This window comes from Podarcis gaigeae (genome assembly GCF_964106915.1).
Source record: "Podarcis gaigeae genome assembly, chromosome: 6".
In the NCBI taxonomy this organism is placed as follows: domain Eukaryota; kingdom Metazoa; phylum Chordata; class Lepidosauria; order Squamata; family Lacertidae; genus Podarcis; species Podarcis gaigeae.
This window is the reverse complement of record NC_139682.1, coordinates 32,303,387-32,326,479: the sequence shown is the minus strand read 5'-3', so window position 1 is coordinate 32,326,479 and position 23,093 is coordinate 32,303,387. Positions and strand designations below refer to the sequence as shown.

General features: G+C 44.3%; 1 protein-coding gene across 1 annotated transcript in view; it reads left to right on the top strand.

The window, feature by feature from the left end:
• LGR6 (leucine rich repeat containing G protein-coupled receptor 6) overlaps nucleotides 1-19,205 on the top strand; it is a 148,098-nt gene extending 128,893 nt beyond the window's left edge. The window contains exons 8-16 of the mRNA XM_083746523.1: nucleotides 423-494; nucleotides 1,222-1,293; nucleotides 2,268-2,333; nucleotides 3,176-3,247; nucleotides 5,117-5,188; nucleotides 8,396-8,521; nucleotides 9,816-9,976; nucleotides 14,636-14,716; nucleotides 15,530-19,205. Coding sequence (XP_083602649.1) covers nucleotides 423-494; nucleotides 1,222-1,293; nucleotides 2,268-2,333; nucleotides 3,176-3,247; nucleotides 5,117-5,188; nucleotides 8,396-8,521; nucleotides 9,816-9,976; nucleotides 14,636-14,716; nucleotides 15,530-16,779 — 1,972 coding nt within the window. The 3' untranslated portion in view covers nucleotides 16,780-19,205. The remainder of the gene's footprint in view (nucleotides 1-422; nucleotides 495-1,221; nucleotides 1,294-2,267; nucleotides 2,334-3,175; nucleotides 3,248-5,116; nucleotides 5,189-8,395; nucleotides 8,522-9,815; nucleotides 9,977-14,635; nucleotides 14,717-15,529) is intronic.
• The last annotated feature ends 3,888 nt before the right edge of the window (nucleotides 19,206-23,093 follow it).

Sequence of the window (23,093 nt, the reverse complement as noted above, 5' to 3'; positions counted from 1 at the left end):
AAGTGCAAGAAGATAAATAGGGACCGCTTTCTAGCAGGAAGGTAAACGGTGTTTCCATGTGCTGCGCTGGTGCTGGCTCGCCAGAGCAGCTTCGTCACGCTGGCCACGTGACCCGGAAGTGTCTCCGGACAGCGCTGGTCCCCGGCTTCTTAAGTGAGATGAACGCACAACCCTAGAGTCGGACACGACTGGCCCGTATGGGCAGGGGTACCTTTACCTTTATACAAACAACAGGAGGGAAAACATAAGTGGTGACAGCTTCTTGCCACATCTTCACAAATGCAATGGACTACATTGAAGATACTCACACAATCCATGTAGTAAATTTTATGTTGTGAGAAAGCTAACTTCAGACTTTCTATGTTTAAACAATACTTCTGTGTTCTAATCCTTAACCACCCTGGTGTCTTCTTGCTCAACAGGGGCTTCCATAACAACAACATCAAGGCTATTCCAGAGAAGGCGTTTGCTGGGAATCCATTGCTCCAGATTATGTAAGGAATAGGAATATGAAACCCAAGATCACTGCATAACCCCACCATGCTTGTCATCAGGGAGCTCATCATAATTCCCAGGGCTGTTGTCTCTCTCTATTTCCCGAGGGAAAAGTTAAAGAAAGGAAACCAACATGAGTTGGAAAGTTGTACTCTAAATTTCCTTTACCTGTTTCTAATGCCATGTAATTTACTGTATTCCATCAGGGGAATGAAAAAGAGGAATCAACAGGTTATAACTGCAGTGTTTTCTTCATCCATATCAGTGCAGGTCCCCTTTCAGCTACTGGAAGATAGGAAAATGTATGTGAGGTGCAAAGGAAACTCCTGAAGGAACTGCCCAAATATGCTTTTCAGGCAGTTTTCCACTTTTGTTCATGGTGCTGCTTTTTTTAGAATTACTCTGTGGCAGGCAAAGCTTGTCATTAGCTGGACAGGCTATGTCAGAGCTTCGTTACTGTAGAAATTTGACTAGGCAAAGGGTATTCTTGGGTCAGCTGGGAAAACATTCTTCACTTTTCTCCATGCTCTGAGATCACAGTGGCAAAACTCATACCTGCTTTTGCCCTATTCCCCCAGATGTGATAGACTTCTATATCCCACATGGTGCAGCTCTTTTAATTCTATCCCAGTCACCTTCCTCAGTAGTATTCATATTAGCAACAGGGAAGAGACCAGGCCTTTCTTGCATATATTGGCATTAACTGTGTCTTCTCCTCTTCTACAGGACTTTGACCCGGGCTGGCATCCGTTTGCTTCCTGGAGGAATGTGCCAGCAGCTGCCCAGCCTACGAGTTCTGTGAGTTACAAACACACTTCCCTTTCTTGCTAGGGCTCTTGGCAGGCATATTTCCTACCAACATAGGAAGCCATGGCTCCCTGTTGCTGACCAGTCTGGCACAGAAGTGTACTGGGCAGCCATGGCACATTTTCCACCCTTCTGCTTTCTCCATTCCAAGGAGCCAGCATTAATGGGCTTTCTGGAAATCATATTGTGTCGCTTCAGATCCGTCTGTAGTCATATGGAACATCACTCTTAATCCCCGAATTTAATGAACACCAGTATTGGGACACATTGGGTTAAGAATATCATGGTGATGAGTTGGCGGAAAAAAAGGGCAGAGATTATCCAGGATTAAGATCAAAGTTTGTCTTTTGTACATATTGAAAGAAGTGCTGGATTGAAAAATTGCAGACGCTGGAGTGGCATCTACAGCTCTTGCGTAGTCCTCAGCTAACACACAATACATTAAACTGTGGTGTTTTTCAGTTATACATCCCCAGATGTTGTTGGACTACGGTTCCTATAATTCCCCAGTCATTTTAGCCAGTGATCAGGGATTGTAGGTGTTGTACTTGAGCAACATCCTTGGGACACAAGGTTGAAGAACACTGGTTTCAAGTGATGTAACAGCATCATGCAGAAGTATGATTTATACCCATATGTCAACTTAGATAGCCACCAAGTAGTAGCCCGTTACTGCTCTGTTTTTGGCTTTTTTGTGTGAGTTGGACACAGAAAGATGCTAAACTGAACAGAGGAAGGGTTGAATAATCTAGGGATAATATCAGGAAACTGGGCATATAAATGAATGAAAGGACTGGTGCCAAGCATGGGGTGGGTGCAAAGAGGATATTACCTGTCTCTGGGGTTTCCTGCTTCCCCAGCTGCATAGCCTGGGGACACCCACTCCTTTCCTCAAAACCAAATACATTCCAGGAGGGCCTTCAAGAAGGAAGGCTTTGTTCTAACTTTTGTTGTTTTCCCCACAGTGAGCTCTCGCACAATCAAATTGAGGAGCTACCCAGTTTCCACCACTGCCAGAAGTTGGAAGAGATGTGAGTAACTCTTGCTTCGGGGCAAGCTGAGGTGGAATCCCCAAGCCTGCACAACAAGTTAAGCAGTCTGGAGGTGGATAAACAGTCTGGAGATGGGTGCTTCCTGGGGTTTAATAGCGTCTCTGAGTTTCTTGTGCCCTGTGTATAACTTTTTGCATGAATGCTTGAAGCAGCACAGGAAGCTGCCTTATACAGAGCCAGGCTGTTGGTCCATCTAGCTCAGTCTTGTCTGCTCTGGCTGGCAGTGGCTCTCCAGGGTTGCAGGTAGGAGTTTTTCCCAGCCTGACCTAGCATCGGTTGAACTTGAGACCTTCTGAAGGGAAACAGATGCTCTACCACCGAGCATAAAATAGTTTTGAGGGGTTTCAGGTTGAGAAGGTCAGGGCAAAACAGACCAGTGAGTATGAGGGCACTGAGTCTTTGCTTTCCCAAGAGTTCCCTTCTCCCCACCCGCATGGTATTCCCATGGGTGGGAGCACCAGCTGGTGACACCGAACCCTGCAGGTTTCATAGTGTGAGCAGATGCTGAAGAGGCCTGGGAACTGTTGGTATAAAGAAACCTTGGTGCTTGTAACTGCCGCCCCCCACCCTGCCTCCCTCAAGCACACTTTTTATTTGAAGGGGCCACTGTCACAGGCCTGAGGCACTATGCAGGGAAAGGGGTGGGTGGCAAGGAGTTGTTTTGTTTCTTGATCCACTTTCCCCTTGAAATCTGAACCCCTTTTCAAGCCTGAATAGAAATAAACCTTCGTGGCAGTCCTCCTTTCTTCTGCTGCCAGTGAGGATGGAGATCTCTGTGAAGCAAGTCTCCCTCTCTCATTTCAGCCTCTCTGTCTTTGCAGTGGCCTTCAGCACAACCGCATCCACAAAATTGGAGCAGACACCTTTGGGCAGCTCACAGCCTTGCGCTCCATGTGAGTACAGCTTGCTGGGAAGCATCAGAGGTTTTATTTTAGTGGAGGAGTGAGAGGCAGTGTGCTCTGGGCATGATCACAGATGCAGCCGTCCAAAGATCTATTCAAAACAAGCCTGCCATGCCAGCCCATGGACACACAACACCCCATTCTTGTTATGACATCTACCTTGCCCCCACCAACCGAAAAAAAGGAGCAGCAGCACTGAGTGGAATATGTAGTTCCATGTGTTGGGCCCAGCTCTAAGCCTGCAAAAGTACCAGATGCAGATGAATTTAAAATATTGTTGCAGAAGTTGGGTGCCACCCCCACTCTCTGCCAAGTCAGTAGCAAGATTCCAGGGGATTTCAGGCACACACCCAGGGTTTGTGCTCCTTTGGAAGCTTGAAGACGCAGCAAAGACTGTTGTGGCTTTAATAAATATAATTCGTTCATCTATTTACACCTTCAGTCTGCATGGAGGGAGTCCAGATCTTACAGCATGGTCATTTCAAGAGGGGCTTGTCCCCCACAGCAGCGCAGCACTGGAGTCAAAGTTATCTTTCCCAGCCAGCCTTCAGCCAGGCTGCCCAAGATGGATCTCAGTCTCTTCTCTCCCCTTTTCTTCTCAGCACACCTCACTCCGAACTCTCTCTTTTCCTGACACTTCAGTCATACACCTTATCACCATAGCAAGCTCTGTCTGCCCAGGCCCAAGAATTCCTCTCAGATGGACCATCAACACCTTTTGTTATGTTTATGCCTCTATCCCAGGTGAGGCGCTGACTTGGAAAGGAAGCTTAGCTGGTGTTCTTCCACTGGTCTGCAATTTTCCCTTCAACCTTCCAACTAATCAAAACCTTACCATTTATTAATTTCTAGGGTTTAGGGGTGTCCCCTTCAAATCTACAACAATATGAACACACATTCTATATCTATCACATGCCTCACACAGAGAAAAGACTTGTGATGTATTGCCCCTCATACCCTCCATGGATCTTTCAGAAGCAAGAGCCCTGTTGTGTGACCAGCCAGCTTGTATTCCTAAGGCCCATACTTCTGAGGTTCTGCTGCAATAACAATCCACACCATACTCATACTAAATTCACACATTATAATTCCACCACCACCCTTTGGTGGGTGGGGAGGTCACAGTGCACAGAAAGGACAGGATCAACCCTCCCTTCCCCAGGCACAACCTTTTCCCGAAAATGCCCTCCTGCGCTGCTATCATGCTTAAAAGAAGCTTTCTACTGGATCTACTAGAAGGCTTTTTGAAGCCTAATTGCAGAGAGAGAAGGGGGCGGGGGGGGGGAGGTGCTGCAAGCTGCATGGGGAAGCCCCAGGTGCCAGATCCAACCCATGGGATGGTTGCTACCCATCCCTAGAAAAATGTGGTTATCCTTTTTTTCCTGCTTGGACTTCCAGTGGGATGAGTTTTTTCATGTGTTCAAGCTTATTCTCTTCCTCATCCTCAAACTGTGCTGGCAGAGTGTGGGTCCGGTGGGAGGAGGAGAGTGAGAGCCTGACCAGGTATTTGTGCAGGCAAAGGGTAGGGTCACGAGGAGGAGAGCCGAGGGTGAGTGCAATAGTTATCACAGGACACAGGCAGAGGGTGGGGTGGGGCAGGGAGGAAGAATTAGAAAGAGGGTTTTTGCACAGCCAGAGGGTGGGTCGCAGAATAAACCACTGTAAACCCTGTGTGTCATTGCCATGGATTGCTTTGAAGTCATTTCTGCACCAGATAAAGTAATTTTTAGCCCCACAACCCCCCCCCACCTGCCCGTTATTTAACCCAACCAAAGGTGGCAACCCTAGCAGTTCCCCACCTCTGACTTACAGACCCTTCAGCATACTTTCTCCATCAGTGCATGTACTTTTGCCTTGCAGAGACCTGAGCTGGAATTCCATTCAGTCTATCCACACGGATGCCTTTGTGACCCTCCGCTCTCTCATCAAGCTGTAAGTTACAGTGGCAGGGATAAATTACTGTTGCTTAAGTTAAATTTATATGTCACTCTCCCTTCCAATGCAGGCCAGGGCACTAAGAGAGGTAGGCATTATGTCAAAGGTATGCATTGTGTCAAAAAATAAATACCCCAAACTGAGGTGCTGTAGAAGAAGTTAATCTCCTTGTACACACAGCTAAATATGCTTCTCACCTGACCAAAACCTGATTGCTTATCCATTTTCAATGTCTAAATTAAAAGGGTAAAAGTGCTTTATTATAATATTTTTAACACCAGGCAAGTGAAAGTCCTTAGTTCTGCCAAGCAGTGAAAATTCTGGAATTATTGAGGAGCTTCAACATCCCACAGGCCTTTCTTGGCTCCACAGTCCCTCTCATTTAAACAATAACATACCATTAAATGCCAAGGGTTGGTTCTATTATAGAACAGAGTTTAGCTGAAATAACCCATACAGCATGTTCTGTTACTGGACTCAAACCATGTGCTTATTTTCAAGGGAAAATCAGGTGAAAAGAAAAGAAACATATTGCTGGCAGATTCCCCTTAAAAGTGGCAGGCTAACAGTACAGGGTACAAAAGCCTAGTTCCCTAATTTCTAGGGATAATGGGGTGGGATTTACCTAACCAGCCCCAGCAGCGGAAGTCCTGCGCATGGACTGCTGCTGGAAAATGAGGCTTTCCCTTCCTCTCCTCCCCACACACCTTCCTATGCCCCCTGAAAGGGGGGTAGTTCCATCTAGCAAACGAGAATGCCAGTTGCAGCAATTGGAAGAGCATGATATTGAATTCCACCGATGGACTTTTGTCCAAAGTAAGTCTAAATAGCATGCATGGACTTCATTGTTTGAGAATCCAGGCATGGACCCTTCGATACAGCTTAGGCATGTGGAAGCTAGGAAAAGCGTCAGTGTCCTTATAGAATATTTGAGAGTAGGGGGTGGATTTAGGGGCACGTCCTGCTATTAACAAAAGAGCAACTGAGCATCTAGTGCTGCAGCAATGAAACTGCTAGCACATTTGCAGAGTCCTATATGATTTCAAATTGGATGGTGGGAGCTGTGTGTTGTTATTCCTGCTTTGCAGGGGTTTGGACTAGATGACCCTTGGGTCCTTTACAACGCTATAATTCTATGAACTGCTACTGAAGAACCACAAAGCAGGTGTGAATGTGCTTCAAACCAGAACCACAAACCAGGTGTGAATGTGCTTCATTGGCACTGCATCTTCCCATGGTCTTATTTTGACATGTCTGTGCATAAGCAGAAGTACAGGAAGCGTTCCTGGGGAAAATAGGTACTTTTCTCATGGGCACGCCTCTGCTGACTCCTGGAACTCTGTTGTGCTGAGAACACAATTCACACTGGTCCCACAGTCATTGCAGTTGGCAAGTGTGGGGCCAGGGTAGACACAAACTGCTTGAGCCACTGGCCTGCAAGGATAAGTGGGCTACAAAGGCATATCTGATCACTATGCTGATGTGATATAAATGTCTCACCGCACTATTATATTGCAATGTGTGGGACAAAAAGGAGTGTATGAAATCTGTCTGTGGGCCTGAGGCTATTTGTCTGGCATTTTGGAGAAAAGCCTCGCTTTTTTATTGTGTGGAAAAGATAAAAGTGATCGTGTCTTTTGCCGGCGAAGCTAACAGAGCAACTATACTGAGAAACAATCAGCTACACATAGTGAACTTTGTTGGCCTCTGTTTCCTTAGTGATAATTCAACCTATACTTGGAATCTTTCTGCCATTCAGCAGAATAGCTTCCCCTCATACATCCTCAGTGGGTGAATCATCTATTAAAGCTACTTGCTGGCTAGCCGGGGAAGAATGAATAGTATAATAATGCTATTTACATATTTTATTACACTCTTGTACCATCCTTCTTCCCAGGTAGCTCAGGATACTATAAAAGATCATACCCTTTCCTATTATAGCATCACAGCCACTCTCTGAGGTTACCAGTTAACTTGATTAGCAAAGCAGTGGTTCTTTACCTTTGGTCTCCCTGGTCCTAGTCCTACAGTGCACCATACCCTCCAACATTTCTCTGGTGAAAATAAAAAATGCTACTACGGAGAGCAAAAGAGGCCCACACCTTCCAGGATCTCTGTTTGGTCAGTTTCTTGTTGGGAGACCTTATAGGAACCATGTGTATGCTTCCTTGGGTTCCATGATGGAAGAAAAGTGGGCTTATAAATGTTAGAAAATAAATAAATAAAATAAACAAGACTAGTGAGAAGGTTATAGATTGAATATCACAGAGGAACGAGAAACCACCAAGATTCACTATGTGTAGATGCTTATTTTCCTTGACTTCGTGTCACATACAAACAGGGGTTCTTTGTGAATGACCAACACTTGTTGCATAATTGCTAGCTGATAAATAAGGCAACTTGAAACCATGAGTCATGAAACTGGCTTGAAACCTACAAGGAGCCTTGTCCATGTAGCACTAAACCATGATTCAGTTTGACATGTCATGCAGCCGCTATGTATGGAGTGCTTTAAAGCACGATATATTTTCTTACTGGTAACATCTATTTTTGATGGAAAGAGATCTATTTAAAGCAAATACATCTCCTAAAAGTTAGATTATTTACCAAGGATTATGAGCACAAGTTTTCCTGTTCCTATGAATAGTTGCTGCCTTAAAGATGCATGTTTTGGTCAGTGGTTGCCATTTTTACCGTAGAGAAATGCAGCATTCTTGGTTCTTTCTTTTTGGGGCTCTGCTGCCACATTTTGCTGCAAGAAGAATACTTTCCCATGTAAGGTGAGTTGGTGTTTGGCATCAGGGTGTAAATGCAAGCTGTGTCTTTTCTCCAAGGAGCCAAATACCTGCCAATTCGTAACAGCTTAACCTGAGCAAAGGTGTGGAAAAAGCACCCGCCTATTGCGTTCTTTTCATTTAGTTGTTTATGTAACACGATCTGTTGATTTTTAACAATATCCCAACAACTCACCCAAGGGACTATCAGGATGGTTTAACAAAAATATATTTAAAAAGACGTGGCTCTCAAAAATTGGATTATAAATCCTTTAAATAAACCAACTTTTTTTTAATTTTAAAAAATCCTCTTTAAAACAGTAATGGTATAAATTCTAAATATCCTGAAGCTCATCTCTTGGGCCCAGCACACTTCTCACTAACCTACACCAGTGTGCCCCCACCCACCCACTGCCTTTTTCTCCAATAGAGATTTGACTGACAATCAGCTGGTTACGCTACCATTGGCTGGACTGAACGGACTGACTCATCTGAAACTTAAAGGCAACCCTGCACTGTCTGAATCCTTCACAAAAGAGAGCTTTCCCAAGATGAGGTGAGCTTTGTTTCTGATTTCTGGCTTCTGGCTCTGTATGATTGGACTTCGTTTATTTGCTTTGATCTGCCTTCCGCTGTCCGTGTTTACTAGACGTTTCTGTGAATGCTCTTCGGCCAGAGGTTTGAGCAAGCGTGACTTCCTGCTCACACTCTGAATCCATCGCTGCCTTGAGAAATCGATGAGCCACTGAACGTCTTGTCGCTGGCATCATCCAAGCTCACACACAAGCAGAGACCTTGGAAGCAGGGGGCTCGCGCCTGGGGCTCAGCAGAGCGGAAAACCTTTGCAAATGCCAACCTCAGTTAATGACATCCAGCCTTCCCACAGTAAATGCTGTTTGTGTGGCCGTGTCTTGTCTGCTGTGGATTAATGAGCTGCCTGGAGGGATTAGTAAGCAGCTAAGACAATACTCGGTAATGTTCAGAAAACAATGGCAGAAGTGCCAGCAACATGTGGTGTTCAGCACTGGTCCTGCTCAGAGTAGAACCACTTAAGCTAATGGACATGACTAACTTAATTTCAACACGTTTGTTCTGAGGTGGACTTTGCTAAATACAACCATTAGCATTTACAGTATGTGAATGGGGAGAATGTGGCACTCTGTCCCCAGTTCAGTGCCTTTGCAGTACAGTCGTACCTCGGAAGTCAAACGGAATCCGTTCCAGAAGTCCATTTGACTTCCAAAACATTCAGAAACCAAGGTGTGGCTTCCGATTGGCTGCAGGAAGCTCCTGCAGCCAATCGGAAGCCGCGGAACCCATGTCAGACATTTGGGTTCCAAAGAACGTTCGCAAACTGAAACACTCACTTCCAGGTTTGCAGCCTTCGGGAGCCAAAACGTTCAACTCGCAAGGCGTTCGACTTCCGAGGCACAACTGTATATGGATCACAGCATTCCTTGGATTCGAAACATTATCAGGCTCTACCAAGTTTATGGAAAGAAGGCACTGAGTATTAGTCATGAAATCAACCATTAAGATGCAGACAGCTGATATAGTTGCAGCCTTAAAAAAATGGATAGACCTTTGTGTTTGCAGGAAGAGACAGGAACATGGGGCAGGAAGGAGGAAATACCAGAGGAGCACAAATATTGGGAGACCACCTAAATAAACATCTGGGACCGTGTATGTGCTTGTTCTATACCTGTGTAACTATATTGGCTTCTCCCATATAATACTCATAATTAAAGTGTGGTGAAAGGTCTCTTCCAGGAATCCCTAGCTGCACTCACAGAACTACAGTCCTCCCAAGCTCCTTCAAGTAACTAGTAGCTCTATATTCTTCTCTCCAGGGTCCTGGAAGTGCCCTATGCCTACCAGTGCTGTGCGTATGGAGCCTGCAGCAATTTCTTCAAAATGTCTAGTCAATGGGACTCTGAGGATATGAGTCCTGAGGATGAGGATGGCCACAAGAGGACCTTGGGACTGCTTACAGGCCATACTGATAATCACTGTGAGTAAGACCGATTTCTGGGTCGCAGTCTAACTTCTGCTTGAAACCTGAGTTTGTTAAATCAGAAGTTAAGGTGGGGTGGGGAGGAGTGCAGTTGCTAAGAAGGAAGGCAGGCCTGTGCTCTCATTGTGTTGGAGCAAACCGTGTACTTTCCTGGTTACCCTAATATTTTGATCACTCTGAACTGGCAACTGCAGCTTCCCGAGTGCAAGGAACAGAAAGGAAGACTGGGGTGTATTTCAGGGGGGATTCTGTGCAGTAGGGATCAAAATGGGCCAGCTTAATCGTTGTGGCTGTTGCATTGAGGGGGGTCTGCTGCTCACTTGGCTGAATCTTTCCTAGCAGGGGGAATTCTCTGCGACTGCAAGTCACATGCAGAAAGCATTGGTGGAAATACACAGATTCCCAAACCACAGCTTGGATTGTTTGTTTGCTGCATGACATGATTGTATAAACACATGGCCCACACACACTGACAAGACCGGGAGACTTGAGTTGAAATGAGAAATACATTCGACACAGTCTACCATGGGGAGAGGAGACTCGTCATCTCTTGATCCTTCTGAGACAGCCTCCTGGCCTATATTATAACAGCCTTGTTGCTGCAGTTGTGGAAAAGTCAAGGATACCCTTCTCACATTTTGTAAGGCAGGGCTCCAGCTTGTATGGGGCAGGCCACCACCTGCAGTCTGCAGTTACCATCACAGTCTGGTTAATGCTGTCTATTTTTTAATAGAATTCATATTTAAGCTTAAGTTTTCTGTTCATTAATAAATAGTACTAGACACTTTTTTATTATTATTCATGCTCCTTTTTTACACTTCACTGGAGTCGGGGAGCTGAGAAGCATTTACCTTTTTGTGGGAATCCTGGGTGTGCATTTCTTCCCTTTCAGATTTTCTACAACTCACAAAGATACTCTCAGGGTTGTACCCTACCTCCTGCCACCTTCTCTTTCAAAGAGAAGAACTTGGAGAAAATTGCTTCATTACTTACAAAATATATTTTAAATAGCTGGTTGGTTGGTTGGTCACCCACAATCTGATTCCTGGGGGGTTGGGATGGCAATGCTTGAGTGGACTGTTTTGCTCATGGCTCTTCCTGGAAAAGCTTTGCATCAGTCACAGTAGAGGAGGTACTCTACTGTGGAAGCCACATAGTGGGTTCAAATTGCCACAAGGAATGGTCCCCGCGTACCTTTTATACTGTTATGCTCCTAGGCTTGGCCTTGCATCCAGCAGTGCAGAGAGTAGGGATTTCCCTGCAAGTTCAATGGAAGCTCTGTGTGGTTCCTTTGTACAACCAGCTGTTTGGATGGCAGGATGTTTGTGGGAAAGAATATGCACTTTTTTGAAGTTTGCCCAAATCATGTTCTTGACACCTCCAGTAAAATACACAGCAGAGACTCAGCTGTCTAGACTGCTGGGCAACAGGTCTTACTCTTACAGGTGCCAGCATATTCCTAGCCTAGCTGGGTTGGAACTGGGCTTTCTGCAATGAGGAGGCATCAGTGATGTGCTGCACACCTCACAGCCATTCAACCAAAGTTCCTTAGGGAAATATTCGTCATAAATTCCATTCTGTCCATGTGTGTGACTATTCAAGGGATGAAAAAAGCTTACAGAAGAGAGAAATACTTAATACTACATTTGTTGTCATATCCCCCCCCCCCAACAAAGGCTCTCTGTCTTTAACAGCTATTTTAAAAGCAGAAATTCTACAGTGGCAGCTTTCTCCATTGCTGTCCAGGCTCTCACCCTAAAACATACATGCAGAGGATCTTACTTGTAGGGAAGAAAGAGATCTTTATTCAGGCAAGTAACAGTGTAGGCTCAGCAGCAGACACAGGGCTCAGGAGTCACAACTCAGGAGTTCAGGGGCAGGGCAAGAAGTTTAGAACAGGATGGAGCAACAAAGATGTCCCAACAAGTTTCCACACCCTGCATGCCATGCTTTTCAAGGCAAGGCATGGCATGCTCAGTCATAAGAGTAGGTTGCCTTGCAGGAATGTCAAGATGGCAGAGGTGGCACCTGGTTTGATGTGACAAGACTGTCCCTTCCTGTTCTGCCTCCCCAGCCCTCAGCAGTTCAGAGCCTTTCCCAGCTCCACTGAGGCTCTCTGCTCCACAGGAAGTTCAGGAAGAGAGAGGGTATCCCTACTCCCATTTCTGAAGTAGTTCAAGTTGGGGTGAAGATATCCTCCTTCCTCTAACTGAGGTTCCCATCATTCAGTCCCACCTTGCCATTTTTTCTTCCTCTTCCTCCTGCATTAGAGCCTGCCAGTCTGGGCCAGATCCTGGCCATATTGTGGGGCTCGTGGCAATTGCTTTGTCCCATGATAAGAAAAACTGTCCTTATAGAATTCCTGCATCTGTGAAAAACACAGGGTTTCTCTTGGGGGGGGGGGGCGGAAGTGGCAAGCCTCCATTAAAGGACATTCCTTCAGAGCTCTCTCTCAGTGCCTAGTGCTGCCCATTCAAAACCCTATTTAAAACATTTACCTTGGTAAATGTTTCCAGCAGTGGTGCACTAATAATATAGATCTGCTCAATATCCATATCCAAAGGCCTGGAGAATTTAAAGAAAGAGATTGTGTTACACACAAAAAGAAATCTGCAAAACAGAGCTAAACACCTTAATCGCCAACAGAGCAACTACTCAGGAGTGGGGAAACTTTTTCAGCCAGGGAAGCAGAAGACATTACCAGAGGGCAAGGACACTTTCCAGCCAGGCAAAAGTACCCAAGGAGGGTACAAAACAGAATCAGTGAGGGGCAAGGCTAGGGAGGGGATGTGGCCTTAGGAGATACTATTTGATGATGATTAATGTTATTATTATTATTTGTATTCAGCCCTTCATCCAAAGATCACAGGGTGGTTCACAACATAGAAATACAAAATGAGAACACAAAATACATAATAAAAACAAGAATAAAAACCAACCAATTACCCCCTCCCACAAACACATTTAAAAGGACGTAGCATGTTAATCAGCCTGGTTAAAGAGAAACATTTTTGCCCTGAGGAGAGCATTTCACAAACGGGGAGCCACTGCAGAAAAGGCCTGTTCTTGTGTTGCCACCCTCTGGACCTCTCGTGTAGGAAACACATGAGGAAAGGCTTCAGATAATGATTGCAGGGTCCAGGACAGTTCATATCAGGCACTAGGCAAAACCCGGACATTTTAGTTGGCTCCTAGAAGTGTTAGAGGAGGCAGCATACCTATGCTCTCGCTGAGATAACAGACTTTTGTATTTAAGCTATGGAAATTTCCCTTTAATACTCAGCAAAGTACAACCATTTTGGTAGATTCTTTTTGTAAAAAAATAAAATAAAATCTGAAACCACAATAAATTATAAAATCACATATAACGACAGTACCCCATGAGGCTTATTATAGAAAAGAGCAAAACACATTACCTTATCAGAAATACAAATTTGTATTCTGTAATAATGTGCAATCAATTTCCATTCCTGAAACTTATTTATCTAAATAAAAATATTTATTTCTGTGTCTCTTAACGGGATGGACCACTGGGTTTGGACTACTCAAATCCTCTTTAGAGTTATCATGATTTTTCATCGTCACTGTTAATTTAATAACTGCTAATTGCTCCTATAACCGTAATCGACCTGGCTTTTGGCTTTCCTTCAGAAGTCTAGCAAACAAAATTCTGGCCAAAGTAAGTATATGTAGTATTTGTGCCTGACATTTTTCTGGAACGCTGTGCTTCACAGAATTCAGTAGACCTGTTAAAGGAAACTTTGGGAAATGTTTGTTAATGGCACCAGTCTCCTTAGACCAAGCTTTTTCTGTTCTGCTTTTGGGAATTTCCACTACATATGCTAGAACTCCCGTTTTCTCTCATTACAGAACCCACATGTACTGTCCTGCCCTTCTACTCTTTGACTGTGTCTGATGCCATTGCATGGCCGTCCAACACAATTGCCTTTATAACATGCAGCCACCAAAAAAGTTAATTCCTCACTTTAAAAATAAAACAAAACCCAGACCTGTGTGTTACATACTTGGTTTCACTTCTCCAAGTAGACCTGCCTTCCTTGAAAAGGCTTCTTTAGTAACATTTGATAAACTTTGCAGATTTCCGCCCCCCCCCCTCATTTTTAACATTTCAAATTCAGTTTTCTCCGGCTGAAACTTGTGTTTCTGCCCTACCACCCTATGTATAACAGGGAGTGAGAGTGTTCTTGTGCTGCTTGTGGGTTTCCTACATAAAATCATAGAACTGTAGAGTTGGAAGGGACCATGAGGGTCATCTAGTCCAACCCCCTGCAATGCAGGAATCTTTACCCAACATCTTGTTGGCCACCATGAGAACAGGATGCTGGACTTGATCGGCCGTTTACCTGATTGAGCAGGCTCAAAATTAAGGGCTGACTTTTTGGTTTTGAATAGGATGTTCTTGTTATTTACCCCACCTTTTTCCTCGTCATGTAAGTCATGAACCGTCATGTTCCTGAGGTTTATTGTTCCAGTTATGAGATTAGGAAGCATAGGAATGTATAACAAAGATGGTTCTCTTTCCATTTTAAAAACAGCAGTGACTTTATGAAAACAAGCTACAGGTCTGGCTCACAATGCAAAACTAAGCATTAACACCCCTGTGATGTTGGTCTTTCTTTCTGTATGACTTTCCAGATGACCTGGATATGGATGATTTCCAGCTGGAACTTGAGGATTCAAAGCTGCACCCCAACATCCAGTGTACCCCAAGCCCTGGTAAGAAGTAGTCGTGAAACACAGTGCTTAAATCTTTAAATAAAAGGATGGTTGCTATACGTGTTGCAAGGGAAGCCAGCAAATACTATTTCTGTGGTGGCAACAGATGAGTGTTACATACATCGCTCCATTCAGAATTGTGTTGTTTTGTGGTTGAATTATGCAAGGAATTGGGAGTGGGTGAAGAATTCGGCAAATTTGTAATCTCCCTTTTTGAAAAACTATTTTTCTAGCCTTTAATGCCACAAAGAAAGTGGATGTCAATGTTTGTGAAATCTCAGGAGGGGGTGAGCAGGATTGTTGTAGCCTGGGGCAGTCTTCCATGCCCCATCTAGCTCTTTGCCCCACCCCACCAGCTCCATAAGAGGAATCAGAATGAAAAAGAAGCATTTTGTTCTGCGAACGTTCTGCTCCAAAACCCTGGTTGCGGCAAGTGGTTTTAAAGCTGTAGAGCTGCATGTACAAGACCTGCCTTCTGCACTGAGCCTCCTTGAATTGTAGCCATGATGTCCCTCAGCCTCTGCTTGCTTGTTCCGTAAGTGCCTGTTGCTTCATCAGATATAAGTATAAGTGGAGCAAAATGGTCAAATGTCATAAGAAGCTGCCTTATATATACAGAGTCAAACCAATAGTCCACCTAGCTCAGTAGTTTCTACACTGACAGGAGACGCCAGGGATTGAACTTGGGACCTTCTGCATGCAAAGCAGATGCTGTACTACGGAGCCACAATCCTGTACTCAGCAGTGCCTTGTGCCAGCTGCTCTGCTGCAGCATCCAGTTTGTAATGTGGCTCCTTCCTTCTTTTCTTCCAGGCCCCTTCAAGCCCTGCGATCACCTGTTTGAGAGCTGGGTCATCCGCCTGGGTGTCTGGCTGATCACGCTGGTCTCCATGCTGTGCAATGGGCTGGTCATGGCGGTTGTCTTTGCTTCACCCAGCTATCTGTCCCCCGTCAAGTTTGTCATTGGCGCCATTGCTGGAGCCAACATGCTGACGGGCACGTACTGTGCCATCCTGGCCTTCGTGGACGCCATCACCTTTGGTCACTTTGCGAAATACGGGGCCCGGTGGGAGACAGGCGCAGGGTGCCAGGTGACGGGCTTCCTGTCGGTGTTTGCTTCGGAGGCTTCCATCCTTCTGCTGACCCTGGCCGCCGTGCAGTGCAGTCTCTCGGTGTCATGCATGCGGACCTATGGGAAGGTGCCGTCTTTCGGCACCGTCAAGGCAGGTGCGCTGAGTTGCCTGGCGCTGTCTTCAGTGGCTGCAGCACTGCCGCTCTTCTCTGTCGGGGAGTACGGGGCATCCCCCCTCTGCCTACCCTACCCACTCCTGGATGGGAAGCCTTCCATGCTGGGGTTCATGGTGGCCCTGGTGCTGGTCAACACCCTCTGCTTCCTCATTATCACTGGAACATACATCCGCCTCTATTGCAACCTGCTGAAAGGAGAGTTTGACTCTGTCTGGGACTGTGCTATGATCAAGCATGTGGCTTGGCTCATTTTCACCAACTGCCTTCTCTATTGCCCTGTGGCCTTCCTGACCTTCTCTTCCATGCTCAGCCTCTTCCTCATTACCCCTGAAGTCATCAAGTCTGTGCTGCTGGTGGTGCTTCCTCTGCCAGCCTGCCTGAACCCCCTGCTCTACCTGCTGTTTAACCCACACTTCAGAGATGACCTACGGCTCCTGAGGCAGAAGAGCCAGGCCCGGGAGAGCTGCGCCCAGTCCTACGTGTCAGAAGACACAGAGAAGAGCTCGTATGACTCTACCCAGGCCCTGGTTGCTTTCTCTGACATGGATCATATATTTGAGGCACCAGACATCTTCAGAGTGCCTCCTAGGTGCTCGTCGGTACTAGATGCCTACAGCTACCCATCAGTGACTCTCATCCCACACCAGCAAAAGGCAGGTGCCGGAGGACACGACAGTGGCTTCTCCACTCACCTGTCCTACCTTGCTGATGATGAGTTGCTCATCGCATTGGAAAGCAGAGACCCGGCAAGGAGCAGCCTTAGGATTGCCTTGTTTTCCACACCACCTGCACCAGCCTTCACGTCTCACTTATAAACAGTCGTTCAGCCTCCCAGACCCGGTACACATTCGCTCTGTGAAAAGCCTACGCAAGAGCCCACCTGTAGCCACCAACAGCTTTGGACAATGGCTGTTCTGGGGAAAGGGTGGCACAGTTTATTGCTTCTTCTGGGGGGGGGGGAGGCCTTGAGAGCCTGCAAGGTGCTGCCAACTCCATGTATCCTAGCTTACTGGAGCATTGTCTTCTGCTCTCTTGCCACACCAGTGTGTAAGGTAGTGTGGGTCCTTCAAGGGGGGACGACGACCAGGGGACCATTCAGTTAAAATCTTCTGATACACAACAGCAAACCAAAATGTAGCAAAACAAGAAAGAGCTAACCAACTATGATGCAGCTTCCCAGCTTTCCAGGATACATCTAGTCCTGCTCCTCATAAATTGTGTGGAGCAGGCAACAGAGTGCTATCCCCAATTAACCTTGCCTTAGAACGATAACAGATGACAAATAAGGCAGTGACTGAGCTGCTGTATAGACATGACAATGTCTGCCAGGGTAGATAGCCCAACACCAGCTGAACATCTGAATTGTCACCACAGTCTTTCCTCTTCATTCTCTGTAATGAGGTGTGCCATCAGTTCTGTTCTACAAATGGAGAAGAGGAGCTGAAGGTAACATACTATTCTTTAACTTGGGATGCTTCAGTTTCATTAATCCTGGTCTCTCTTTTTTAGGAATGATGCACCTATCCAGGCTGCAGATGTCTAAAATTTACTTCTAAGGCACCTAAAAATGAAGTGAGATTCCCAGGGCAGTGACGAAGTCAGGATTAGATCTCACCAAGGTTGTGCCATGTCAAGAGTCAAACCATGCCACATTTTAGGTTCACCATTTAGAGTAGAATGAGCTGCTTGTTCCTGGTCTCACTGAAGCCCATAAATGCAAAACATGAGCTAAAATGCAGTGTAATGAATTTGGTGTGTTTCCATAATCTTTTGGAACTCGTGTAAACTCATCCCAATGAGCACATAATGGAGATATTCTACCTTGTAGCACCCCCTCATTTTTTAAAAAACTGCTGGTGTTGCTAGGAAGAAGACTTGAGTACAGTGAAAGACTGAAGAGAAGCAATTTAAGGCCCAGATATATTCACCATAAGCCAGAAATCCCCAACATAAAAAAGTATTCTTGCCCTCTAAGCCAAGCCCGACAAAGGGCAACTGCAGCTAAAGCCAACCATTTAGATTCCGGAATCCAGTTGCATTGCTCCGGTTCTGCAATTCAGCCTTCAATTATCCTCTCGCCTTCTTTGCAGCTTACATATAGAAATCATGAAAGCAAACTCACATCTCTTGCTTTTCCACCTAAAAGCACCTATGCTCTCAGTAAGAACTGTAGTCCTACTAACAGATGGGAAATAGTGACACAGGACTAAAACTTGATTGGCACAGGAACAAACCTTAATTGAAGCCACTAGGAAGTTAAGATGTAACTTGCTGCTTGATGGATCTTGATGGATGCTTCTAGAAAGAGCAAGATACAGAAATTATCCCAACTGTTTAACAACTACAGCTTGCTGGAATTGTCCAGGTTAATTTCCAGGCTGGCTTTTTCTTTGCTGGGAAGGCATAGTTATCAATTAATAACTTGTCAAGGGAGGTAGGAAAAAAATTCTGTCGTAAGGGATTTTATTGCTAACATTTTAATACCTTGCAGAGCACACTATCAAGCATATAGTCTAGACTTCATATGTAGTTCTGCTTTTAGGAACGTTCTTAATATTTTCAGGAGAGAAATATAGACTGAAACACAGAGAATGTGGAAAAATGTTACAAACACACCAGGTGCCTTTCCCTTCAATCCCCTTAAGGATGATTCTGCCGAAATAATTTTGGTTACTACAGTGTTCTGGTTGGGTAGAACTCCAGAACTCTTGAAGTCCCCACTTGCTACTTTGGCTTACTTAAACACAGTGTATGAATGGAAGCTGGCTTAAATGTCTTGGGACAATTCATTATGGCCTAGAGAAAAAGATGCAACACATATAGTGGGAACCCTTTTTGCTGCTCAGCTTCTCCAAAACTAGAATTAGTATTAACCATCCATACCTGGAAAGAATTGTCCTCCTTGGGGGTGTAAGTTTGAGCGCAGCTCAGTCAACTTTTAGAAATGCAAAATTCCTACAACTTGTACCATCAATAGGTCCAAAATCAACCACAGGAAGTATCAATTTAAATGCCTTTACGCACCACATTTGTTATTGTCTGTATATACACATTGCCATATATGATGGCATACGATGCTAGCATGAGCGTGTTTGTATATTATGTGTATATTTATATAGAGAGCTATATAGCCATTTGCCCTCTCTTTTTGACCTTGTGTCATCTTTTTTTTTTTTGTATATTGATGTGTAAAGCCCTCTGGAAGATCTTGTAGAAAATTAAAAAAATGTTAATTTTAAAATCATGCTTTATTTTGTTTCAGTGACTTAGTCGTGGAACCACAAACCCACAGGCTTGTTCCTGCATGCTCATTCCTTGGGACAGCTTGTGTCCAGGCATAATCTTATCACAGATGTATCACCACAGATATAAACTCAATGTTTTCCAGCTGAGTTGGTTCATGTGTTCAGTTGCCAGTCATCAGGTTTAAGAGTTTCTAGTGACATGCATGAAGGTGAACAAGCTCCAGTGTGTATGCTAGGAAGTACCAGCATTATCTAACATCACAGCAAGTGTGGTTTGGGAAATATAGAGGGGGAGGGACAAGACAGACATAATCTCAGACAGAAAGTGAAAGCCTCTTTTTTAATAAAGGAGTCTGACTTGACAGCACCAAAGACAAACTAGCTGCTGAAGCATTACATCAACTCTTCAAGAAAACCCCTCCCCACCCCCAAATCTTATCTGGGTCTTGCATTTCATGCCTTTATAGGAAGGCCCAAGGAGATGAATGAATGAACACTCCCACTTCAGTGACAGTCGGCTTTAAAGGAGGCTTATACACAATTTTGATAGCCTGGGACTTCAGATAGCTGAAGAACAAAACGGTACTTCAAAGTTGTTGTTTTTAAGGCAGATTAATATAGCTGGCTAACCCACAAGGATTGGAATGTGAACTAAGCTCTTCAGAGTTCCTTCAGTTTTTGAAAAACCTTAGTAATAGCAATCATTTGAAAAAACACACGCAGTATAATGAAATCCTGAGAACCTCTACAGTTCTATACCAGTCCAGATGGTCTCAAATTCTGTATTTGGACCACCTTGTGGAAATTTAGATGTGTATACAATTGTATGCTTGGTCTGCAAGTTTGGGATTTTGTCGGATTTGACTTTGTTATTTAAAAAAAAGACAATTGAACAGAAAAAATGATGCAAGAGACACAGCTGGGGCAACAGTCAGGTAGGGACACGAAGTCTGAGAAAGTAAAGTTATTCGCATGGAAGACACACCTTGACACACATACCCTATTTAGGCATGATGCATTTTTTCACATACTCTTCATATGAAAGCATGAGAAAAGGGATTAAAGTTTTTTAATCATGAAAACTGAGATTTTTTCCCAGAGACAGTTTTTCTCATCTACCCCATCTCAGCACTACAATGTGGAGTATGTGGCAGTGGGGGAGGAGGAGGAAACTCAGGGAACTGTGCAAGGGACAGTATTCCCTCTCCTCCCCATCATAGCACTGCAATGGAGAATGTTTACTTGCAAATGCATTTCTCTGAGCCTAAGTTTTGATTATATGATACAATCGCCTACTCTCTAAAACTGTGTTAGGAAAATGATCCAAATTACAAGGGGTTTTCATTTAAACCTGCCCTACCCTCACTTTGAACTGTGATAAATGCGGTTTCAGCTGCCCTGAATACCGAATGAATGATATATGTTTATTGTGCAAAGAGGCTTTTTAAAAAAAATCTGCTTCAGTGTTTCTTTGGAGTGTTAAAATCTTAGACTGTGCCACCTGTACATAAATTTTGGAATTCTATTTTGTGATATACAGGCAACCCCTGATTTCCACAGGGGCTACGTTCTGGGTCATCACATGCGATGGCAGAACATGCATAAGCCCGCTTGGGTTGCCACAATGCGTGCGTGGTCACACATCAATCGAACACACATAAATCAGTCGCTGCCTGTGTATCTCTTTGTGTGTGCTTGTATATACATGCACACACATATACACATACTTTAATGTAGAAGATTCCCAGCAAAACTGATTACACTAAAAGAATTTTTATTCCAGTTAACAATTTAATCTCAGGTCCTGCTTGCAGGCTTCTGCAGGCATCTGACTGGCCGCTGGGGAAACTGAATTCTGGACTATGCGAGCCATTGGTCTGATCCAGGTTTGTCTTGTGTTCCCATATTCTAACATGCCCATTGTGACCAAAAATAATTTATTACCTCTGTTTCCCATACATTCAAATGGCCTAGTAATGTTTTCCCCTCTACCAGTGTTTTGGCAGTTTGCTCACTAGGAGGATTACTTTGGGGGAAGAAAACCCCAAATATCGACATATAGGCAATATAGTTCCTGCTGGAAGGTAGCAGCAATTGCCTTCTGTCAGAGAAGACAAGAGCACAAAATATGGTCTGAAGCTCAACATCAAAAAAAAACAACAACAAAAAAAAACCAAAGATCATGGCCACTGGTCCCATCACCTCCTGGCAAATAGAAGGAGAAGAAATGGAGGTAGTGAGAGATTTTACTTTCTTGGGCTCCATGATCACTGCAGATGGTGACAGCAGTCACGAAATTAAAAGACGCCTTGGGAGAAAGGCGATGGCAATCCTAGACAGCATCTTAAAAGGCAGAGACATCACCTTGCCAACAAAGGTCCGTATAGTTAAAGCCATGGTAGTTATGTATGGAAATGAGAGCTGGACCATAAAGAAGGCTGATCGCCGAAGAATTGATGCTTTTGAATTATGGTGCTGGAGGAGACTCTTGAGAGTCCCATGGACTGCAAGAAGATCAAACACATCCATTCTTAAGGAAATGGAGTGCTCTGGAAGGACAGATCGTGAAGCTGAGGCTCCAATACTTTGGCCCCATCATGAGAAGAGAAGACTCCCTGGAAAAGACCCTGATGTGGGAAAGATTGAGGGCACAAGGAGAAGGGGACGACAAAGGACGAGATGGTTGGACAGTATCCTTGAAACTACAAACATGAGTCTGACCAAACTGCGGGAGGCAGTGGAAGACAGGAGTGCCTGGCGTGCTCTGGTCCATGGGGTCACGAAGAATCAGACACGACTAAACGACTAAACAACAACAACAACAGAGAAGACAAAATGTGAAAAATTGTATGGCTGATAATTTGCTAGCGTGGGCCTTTGCCAAAATATATTCTGAACCAGTATTTAAACCTACTGTATAATCTGTTTAGGAGAGTTATGCTTAGGTTTCTTTTCAGAGTTGGAAAAATTGGGATTAAAATCAAAACGCAATTTCAGTCCAATTTTTATTTATTAGAACATCCCAGTTCTAATAAAGACACTATCCAGTCTTCTCCATAGGCATGTGCTCAACTTTTCCTCAAACACACCTTGCAAAATAACAATTTAAAAAATACAAACCTACCCATTTTTAATTCAACGTAGGGAAGAAATGGGAAAGTAGATGGAATGCTTGATGCAGTTTTGTTGCCTGTGAATAAAATTATATTTCTGAAAAATGTTATATATCCAAAGAATTGCTTACTTGGGTGGAGGTATAACAGTAGCTATGGGTGTGTACAGTTATTTTTAGTAATTTATTCAAAAGTATGTTCACAACTGGCTGTACTTATACTGATTAAAGACCTGTTCATTTTAGCTTTGACCCAGAATAGGTGTGCTTCTCTAAGAATACACTGGTGCATTTTGTTGCATGTCCCACTTTTACTACTAATTACCTAAAAATATTATATTAAATGTAACAGGTTTAGTAAAGTGCACTAAAGGTTTAGCAACATTGGTAAAGAGCAGCGTCCACAAGGAAAAGCCAAACTCACGCTGCACTTTTACAGTTAAACATGCCTAATTGTTTTTAGTACTGCTTCTGTCTTCACTGTCACTCCTTAAATGTAGAGGAGGAATCCAGCACACTAGAGATACTTCTCTAATTAAACAGTGAGGGATTGAAACCTGGGCATGCAAACCATGAGTTCGTCCTTGGAACTGTGCATCCTTCAGACCAATGCTCAACTTGCTGAAGGTGTCTTCAAACTTACAAAGCTGCCAAGAAAGGAGCAGATACATAAAATATTATTTGCACTCATCTGTAGTCCAGCAAATGAGGCCAAAGGTACACAACTTTAGCTTCCAGAAATAGTTTAAACACCATTCATGACCATTAGTCA